The sequence below is a fragment of the Biomphalaria glabrata genome, chromosome 1, assembly GCF_947242115.1.
Source record: "Biomphalaria glabrata chromosome 1, xgBioGlab47.1, whole genome shotgun sequence".
Lineage (NCBI taxonomy): Eukaryota > Metazoa > Mollusca > Gastropoda > Planorbidae > Biomphalaria > Biomphalaria glabrata.
In genome coordinates this window covers 50213407-50222813 of record NC_074711.1, presented here as the reverse complement: position 1 = coordinate 50222813, position 9407 = coordinate 50213407, and the positions used below count along the sequence as shown (strand labels likewise).

Genomic DNA, 9407 nt, shown 5'->3' with positions numbered 1-9407 from the left:
GCAATTCATACCCATATTGCCCATATAAGGGATGAGGGCTATATTATGAGCCTGTTTGATCATAGGCTGATGGATATATCAAAATAAGCTTCCAAACATCTTTAGAAAGACATTCCAATCACATTTATACTTTTAGCTGTTAAATAAAATTACAAAAAGGAGGTTTTCCAACGAATAATAATGAATTTAACACATTCTCCTGTAGTAAACAAGGCAAAATCGCAATAAGAAATATTATTGGGATTAATAAATCTATGATTTTTTCAATGAATAAACATGACCTAGATCGAGATATCTAGAATATATAATTTATGAATGAATGAAAAAGTGCGGGCTGCTAATTTGAAGCCAGAGACCCTGCCCACTGCAGGTGAGCTGGAGGTGAGGAGAGGTATGTACACTAAGTGTGTAGTGTCACAAACTATCAAACAGACAGTGGAGGGAAGGGGGAGAAAGTAATGAAAAGAATTATAAGCATCTATGGGAGGAAGGGGATGTTAAGGTGTAACAAAACGAACATCCAAATTATGAAAAGAAGAAGAGGGTCCTTGGATGGGAATTAAAAGAAAGAGAGAGAATACATGTAGCCTAGTTGAAAATATCATGTTTATTAAATTATAATAATTAATTTATACATCTATAATCTATATATATAGATTTATTTCTGTCTGTTTTACACATAGATTATATTTATCTAAATAAATAAACTATAAATATAAACGATTCTATATATATATAGATAGAGAGGGGGAGAGAGATAATATATATACTATAAATACATATTGCAGAAGTGAATCTACTTCTTTTAATACAATCTAAATAATTTTTAATTAACACAGATATAATTTATTAGCAATAACATAGTGGTCTTACTGATGGTGCTCAGTGTGCACTGAAGGAGAAAGCACAAAAACTGCGTTCAGTACAGGAGCATGAAGTGATCTAATTTATTTTAAAATAATCTTGACTATGAGTGGTAATTCAAAGAAACACAGCTATTTTTATAGTCATTTAGTTGTAGAATACGAATCTGCTTTCAGTTTTTTTGCAAGTTAAACTGTCACCAAATAAAAAAATGAAATAAAAATTTGACCTAGTTCCAGAATGCTGTGTGCCTTATATAAGAATCTACTATAGATAGATTTAGATTATCATTACCGGTATAGATTATTATATGATTATACTATTATATGACTAGATCTATTAATCTACATTAACTTAACAACAGTCTACATAGAAAAGATAGATCTAGATATATAATATTAGTTTTAATCTATATTTGATAGATTATAATTTATAAATAGATATAAGATAATTTTATTGATCCAATCAAATGGAAATTCAGTTTGACTACAAATAATTGACATCAGCGTAACTACTGTACAATAACTTGAATAACAGTATAGATGAAAAATTTGAACAACATTCACACATTATTTTAGATCTATATCTTATCTAGAAATAGACTTGACTAGACTCTAGATACTAGATCATCTGCCTAGTACTACTAGAATCTAGATGATCTATATTGTATAGTCTATAGTATATATAATTATATATAAATATATCATATTTGATTATATATTATAATATTATATATATCTTATAAAATACAGAGACGTTATTTATTAGATTATCATTATATTTTAATTTTGTATTCCTATTGCCTTCTATTACTACAATACTAGATATATCTAGATTTCTAGTCTATTTATAGATCTACAGTATTTGTCCTATACTATAGTGCTGTACTATAGGCTATAGCCTTTTCAGCCTTCTGTAGTATAACTATATATATAGTATAAGAATAAGTATAACTATAGTAGATTGTAGATCTAGTTATAACTATACTTCTATACTACCCCTTATACTCATAGTATATATATATATATATATATATATATATATTCATTCTAGATCTTTTCATCTAAGCCTAGATATTCATCATATTGAATATTGTTATAATAGTGTGTGTGTTGGGGGGTAGCTGTGACTGAGTGGTTAAACACTCGGCTTCTGAACATGGATTCAAATCTCTGTGAAGACTTGGATTTTGAATTTCTGGATTTTTAGGACATCTGCAAGTCTAAATAATGGCTGGTACCTGACTTTAGTTGGGGAAAATAAAGGCTTTTGGTCAGTGTTGGTTGTTGTGCTGACACCCTGGCCATAGCCATAGAAACAGATGACCTTAACATCATCTGCCCAATCGATCACAAAGTCTGAAAGGGGAACTTTAACTAATAGTAGTTAGTTATTGTGATGTAGACAATTGTCTTGAATTGTAGTCAAACTGAATTTCCATTTGATTGTAACAATAAACTTATTTTATCCTATCTTACACTTTTGTCTTGTCCAGGGGATCTAGATTCTAATCTATATTATATCTAGCTTCTAGTCTAGATTTAGAATCTAGATTCTAAGACTAAATATAGACTTTACTCATATATCAGAATTATTAAGATTCAAGATAAAATTTAGATCTTAATATTTACTCATCTAATCTATTACTATTACAATAACAAAATTGTAATATTTATGATACCATTTTCATATTATATGATATATTACATAGATAGATAGATATAAATAGAGAGAGACTATAATATTTAATCGTCTAAAAATATAATAATTTTAGAATATATATAATATATATTGTTTAAAGATCTAGTTTTTAAAAATATATTTGAGATCTACAAAGCCCACTACTCTTTACAAGAGGGGATACCTGAACCGTTGTTATCCAAGTTACAAATAAAGTAGAGTAATCTCAATTGTCTGTAATATTGTCAGCTTATGTGTTTTAATGTTTATTCACATTAAGACTGTACACTAACCCTGCCCCATAATTTCCTAATGTTTAATTCCTAATCCTTAACATTAAAAAAAAAAAAAAAAAAAACACATTTATATTTTATTCTGCAATTTCAAGTAAAATCTGTATAGAACCTAACACTAAGTGCTACAGAAAAAGTTCTCAAACCAAGAAGATTATCTAGTGCTGGTCACTAAGAGAAAAATTGACAACAAAACATATAATGTAAAAAAATGTGTATATATGGTATACATATTTAAAAAAAAACTATTTGTCTTTGGATAAAACAAATTTTTGTAATATCTGCATATTTTTATTACGAATTCTTAAAATAATATATAGAAACATATTTGTAGGTATCCTCTCATGTAAACTATTACATAATTCTTAACTTAACAAATATTGCAAGACTTAAATCTCATCTAGACCTCCTATAGAGTAGTTGTAGGTCATCTAGAGATGATAGACTCTTACTCTGCTTATATACATAAATAGAAATCTATCTCTCACCTCTCTCACCCATTTTTTTTAGAAACAATGAGTCGACGCCAAACACCAAGTGAGTTTCTAAATCAAATCAGGGGACGGCCTGTTGTGGTGAAACTGAATTCAGGAGTGGATTATAGAGGTGTGTTTGTTTTTTGTTTTTTTATAACTTATCTTTTTATTGAAGAAATTTCAAAATAAAACAGAGGCCTAAGTGGATTAAATATAAATAGCCTTTGACCAGTCTTTTCTCTGGTTTTAGTGTTAACCCATTCTCTCCTAATTAACGATACCATCGTTGGTTTGACCTCATTAAACTAGATTAATTTTTGTTTTTATAAATTTGTATTTGTGTTGTATAATAAGAGCATGCAGTCTCCTAAAATTCTATACTAAAAGTAAAACGTTTTCTGATTACAGACACAAATGTTATTGAGATTTAATCATAACAGGGTAGATTATACAAATGTGAAAAAAGAACAAGTGTCAGAACGTGGAAAATAATCACGGAAATAAAGAGTTAATTCTATATTTCAGGTGTGTTGTCTTGTCTTGATGGCTATATGAACATTGCACTAGAACAAACAGAGGAGTATGTCAATGGTCAGCTTAAAAACAAATATGGGGATGCATTTATTCGTGGTAACAATGGTAAGCCTTTATAGTTTCTTTAAATTTAACTTGTTTTAAATATGGCAAAATGGACCTGTTTGTTTTGTATACAAATATTTGTAAGCAATTTAATGTTGATGTATTATAAAGTATTTATAAATTTTATTTGTAAGTATTAAATTTAGTGACTATGCATGGCATCTCTCTCTCTTCTTATCTTATCTTATATAATACAGACGTTACTTAAAAAAAGAAGATGATTACGTCCTACGCGTCATGCATTTAGTCATGCATATTAACCAATGACTTAAATTCTGCCAAGTCACTGGTTTTCCTGGCTAGCTCAGGCAACCCATTCCATGCTCTAATAGCACTAGGGAAGAAGGAGTATTTGTACAAATTTGTCCTAGCATATGGGACGAGGAATGTGCCTTTATTTTTGTGTCTTTCAGAGTATTTTATTAAATTTTGTTTTTGTATTTGAAGATTATGATTCAGTGTTTTATGTATAATTGCTACTTTACTTTTGAGTCTTCTGTCCTGAAGGCTTTCTAAATTTAGTGATTTTATTAATGGTGTTACTCTAGTCAAATGTGAATATTCGTTTGTTATGAATTTCACTGCTCTATTTTGTGTTTGTTCCAGTTTCTTAATGTTTTCTTGAGTTGAGGTGTCCCAAACGGAGGATGCATATTCTATTATTGGCCTAACCAAGGTTAAATAACATTTTAGTTTTATGTTCTTATTTGATTTATAGAAATTTCTTTTAATAAATCCTAATGCTTTGTTTGATTTTTTTGTAGTTTCATCAATATGTGGATTCCATGATAGTTTTTCATTTATTATAACACCTAGGTATTTTGCATTTTTAGTCTGTGTTACTGGTTTGCCATGAATAAGATAAGTGGAATTAATTTTTTTTAGTTTTTTTGATACTCTTAACAGCTGACATTTTTCTGGGTGGAAAGACATGCTCCAATTTGATTCCCATTTCTGTAATTCATCTAATTCTCTTTGTAAAATATCTGTGTCTTGTGTTGTTTTTATTGTTCTATATATTATGCAATCGTCTGCAAATAATCTGACTTTTGTTCCTGAACTAATGCAATTTGGTAAATCATTTATGTAAATTAAAAATAGTAGTGGACCCAAGACTGTTCCTTGGGGTACACCTGAGTTTACTGTTATCAGTCTTGATTTAGAGCCATTTATTATTACAGTTTGTTCTCTCCCTATCAGAAAATCTTTAATTCACTGATGCAGTGGACCATTAATGCCGAAATATTTTAATTTTTTAAGCAAACTATGGTGGTGAACTTTGTCAAAAGCCTTGGAAAAATCTAGTAAGATAGCATCTATTTGTTCACTATTATCTAAACCTTTTGAAAAATCACCAATTAGTCCTATTAGTTGTGTTTCACATGATCTATATATCCTAAAGCCATGTTGGTATGGGGTGAGGACATTATGTTTGTCTAAGTGGTTTATGATGTTGCTACATATTATGTGTTCTAGGATTTTACATGTGATGCTGGTAAGTGATACTGGTCTGTAGTTTCCTGGGTCAGATTTTTCTCCTTTTTTAAATAGGGGGGTGACATTAGCTTCTTTCCAGTCCTTTGATACTCTGACCTGGTTAAGCGATGCCTGAAAGAGTATTTTGAATACTGGGGCTAGCTCATTGCTTAGTTCTTTGAGTAATTTAGCTGGAATACCATCAGGTCCAGACATTTTATTTGCTTTGGTGTTGGCTAATAGTTTTTGAATTCCATTTTCTTGTACTACTAAATCTTCTATGTTGTGTACTTGGTTCAAATTAAGTAATATGTCTTTGGCTGAGAATGCTGATGCAAAGTATTTGTTTAGGATGTTTGCTTTAGTTTCATTATCATTATGTATTATGTTATGTTCATCTTTTAATGGCGCTATGCCTGTTGTTTCCATTTTCTTAGACTTAATGTATGACCATAGGTTTTTGTTGTTATCTTTAGATATTACATTGTATTCACTCTGCAGCTGTCTGCTTACTTTTTGGGTTAGGTGTTTAATTTTTATATACTTTTTGTAAACTCTTTCTGCCTTGGTTTCTTTAAATTTTCTATATAGGTTTTCCTTCTGTTTACAAAGCTTCTCTAGTCTATTATTAAACCAGCATTTATTTATTTTGTTTGATGTGTATTTAGTTGGTATATGATTTTCTATAATGCTTTTAAGATGGTTTTTAATGAAATTCCAGAGGTCATCGACTGGTTGGTTAATGTCTTTTTCTAATAAGAATGTTTGCTGAAAGTTTAATGCAGCTTGGTGTAGTTGTGTTAGGTTACATTTATTCCAGAGTAAGATTTTTCTTTTGGGTTTTGTATTGGCTACTGCTTTTATCTGACTGTGTATTTTTATGATCTCATGGTCTGATAGACCAGGGATAATATCATAATCAACTACTAATCCAGGTCTGTTGGTTAAGAAGAGATCTAATGTGTTGTTTAATCTAGTTGGCTTTTTAATGATTTTATCTAAACTTAGAAAGTTTCTATGAAAAGCTCATTTATGTCCTTAAGGTTTTGGTGTTTATCTATGGTTAGTGTTTTCCAATTTATATCAGGTAGGTTGAAATCACCCATAATCCAAAAAACTGCATTTTTATTTGTCTCTTTAAGTGTAGTAATCTGATTACATAGTTCCTGCATGTATTCTAAACTAGAATTTGGTGGTCTGTAAATGCTGCCTATTATTAGGGATGTTGAGGTGGTATAAATTTTACAAAATGTAGATTTTATATTTGTTGAGTTAGGTAAGGTAATTTCTTCTGCTATAAGAGTGTTTTTTATTGCTAAAAGAACTCCTCCATGATTATCAGCCCTCTTTTCTAAAAATTTCATAATTACTATTGAAAATTTCTGCATTATAAATTTCAGGATGTAGCCAAGTTTCTGTTCCTGCAATTATGTCTGGTTTCTTACATTCTAATAAAATTTCTAAGTCTGCTGTTTTGTTCCTAATGCTTTGAAAATTTATTACTAAGGTTTTAAGGTATTTTGGTATTACTTCTTTAGTAGGTTTGTTAAGTGAGGCTGTTGTATTAATTTTAGTAGATTTAGGTTTAACAGGAGTGGATCTGGCTAGTGGTTGGTGAGTTTGTTTTGGGATGGTGTTTAGGATGTTGTATGGGTTAGAAGTGTCCGCATCAAAGGAATCAAACAGTCCTGATGTAAACTGAGGTAACCCACACGGTACACAGTGCCATGATGCGTCTTTGTTGCCTAAGGCATAATACACAGGTGTATTCATATGGAGACATGATGCATGGTACCATTCATCGCAGGTGTCACATTGAATAGCTTTCTGTTTCATGGTGCATACTTTTTTGCAGATGTTGCATCTATCTTTAGATCTAGGCCCTGGATTTGACTCTACATCTCCTGCTATTAATATTAACAGTGATAGGTATTTATTTCTACTGTGTCTGATTGAGAACTTCCATTTGTGATGGGTAATCTTCTTTAATGTTATGGATGTGTATGTTATGATTGATTATGACTGTTGTTTCCTTTTTAATTTTAGTGTTGACTGAGGTAGATCTAGTTCTGTGTTCAGCTAGTGTGTATTTAGTAATTATTAGGATAAATAGCCAGAGCAATTTCATGATGACTGTTGTTGATTTTAGTTTTTAAAGGTCTAGTCTAAATCTAGTTTAAGGTTAACAAGATTACAAAGACAGTTTGTGTGGAAACACAAACTCAAAATCGGCCCCCGAAGTGGTCCACCCAGGCAGGCTTCAATATTTTCAGAAAGAACATCCAAATGAAATTATATCAAAGACAAATGAGAGATAAGAATGGAGAAAGAAGGTTGACAGATCTTGTGTAGTGCACCAACGGTACAGCAGATCAAAGGATAGGTGCAAGTGAATGCAAAGTTAGATGTGAACCTGGCCTAACTAGTTCCCCTTTCAGACCTTGTGGTCTATAGGGCAGATGATGTAAAGTTCATCTGTTTTTGTGGCCTACGGTTAACGAGGGTGTCATGTAGCCAGCACAACGACCAACCGCCTTTACTTTTCCCCAACTAATATCAGGTGCCCATTGCAGCTGGGTGGACTCAGAGGCGCCTAAGGATTCCGAAGTTGAAAATCCCAGTCTTCACCAGGATTCGAACCCTAGCCCCCGGTTCAGAAGCCAAGCGCTTTACCGCTCAGCCACCACGCCTCTCCTGGCCTAACTGAAGTCTTATAATTGATGTAATTGTTTTGAAAAGGCCCAATCTCTTATTCGAATGCTCAAAAAAAAATAATTTCGCAATAAAGAGAAAGTTTAGGAAAATGAAGTTTACAAGATTACTATTCGTTTTAATTTAGGTCTAAGTTATAATGCATACTAATTAGCTTTTTCTCTTTAAAAAACTGCTTGCATAACTGATTTTAAAAATTAGATTTTTCGCTTTCAGAAAAAAAAAAGTAGCCTTTGCATCAGAAATTTGAATGGTCTAAAATATTGTGATGTCGGATTTTCAATATCTTTTCTAGTTTACAAGATCTAAACGGGACGGACGGTCAGATGGACAGACATTTCGCACAAAACTAATAGCGTCTTTTCCCCTTTCGGGGGCCGCTAAAAATGCCTAAGTTAAGTCTAAGTCTAAAGTGAAAGCGAATTTACAATGACAATCAAATGGTTTATTCAAAATATAGACCTAGACTAGATCCAGATCTAATTCTAGATCTAGAATCTAGATATAATTCTAGATCAATAAATTTACGTCTATAACTAACCATATAGAATATTACTATTAGTTATTATTAGTAGTATTAGTAGATGATTAGTAGATCTAAAGCTCTCTCTCTCTCTCTATATATATATATATAGAGAGAGAGAGAGAGACATGATATATGGTAAATGCTGATAAGTAATGAATGTTGGCATATTTTTATATGTGGTAGCTGGTTTAAATGTTTAAATAAATAAAGTTTACTCAATGTGAATCTAGGAAGTTTAAATTAATTTCTCAACCAGATTACTGCTAACAGGTGTGGAAAACATTGTGGTTTCATGGTTTGATGCAATTTTAGAAACTTTGTTTGTTACAAGTTTCCATTGATACTTTTGTTTGTGAAAGTAATTATTTATTGTTTCATTTAAGCTTTATATAATTTTTTTATTTCTACTATTAGAAATTCTAGTGTCTGTTTTTATTGCTAAAATTTCTTTCTTCCAACAGTTCTCTACATTAGCACACAGAAGAGGAGATAATGAAGAGAGAACATCCTACAATACAATGCCATTGTTTAATCATTGTCATTCATCATTGTTTTAATCCATTAAACTGAAAACTTTTTAAGTCTTGTGTTTTGAGTTGTTATTTATCCTTAGTTACTCATTTTAAATGTGATAGTTAAGTAATAGAAATATTCTAACATCAGTTGAGGAATTAATTAGAAAAATGTATTGATTTATGTCTTTATATTTACTAATTATAAAAACTTTTTTTTGAAGTCTGG

General features: G+C 30.8%; 1 protein-coding gene across 3 annotated transcripts; it reads left to right on the top strand.

Annotated features, from left to right (window-relative positions):
- Positions 1-268: 268 nt before the first annotated feature.
- On the top strand, positions 269-9247 carry LOC129928267 (U6 snRNA-associated Sm-like protein LSm6). Of its 3 annotated transcripts, none has more exons than XM_056041868.1 (4): positions 269-391; positions 3348-3443; positions 3839-3952; positions 9128-9247. In XM_056041868.1, exons 1-4 carry the CDS (start codon positions 316-318, stop codon positions 9157-9159), a joined length of 318 nt encoding a protein of 105 aa, XP_055897843.1. In that variant the 5' UTR covers positions 269-315; the 3' UTR covers positions 9160-9247. The 3 variants fall into 3 exon arrangements, with proteins under 3 accessions (XP_055897843.1, XP_055897849.1, XP_055897855.1); XM_056041874.1 differs by lacking the exon at positions 269-391 and adding an exon at positions 867-976; XM_056041880.1 differs by lacking the exon at positions 269-391 and adding an exon at positions 2079-2100.
- Positions 9248-9407: the final 160 nt, after the last annotated feature.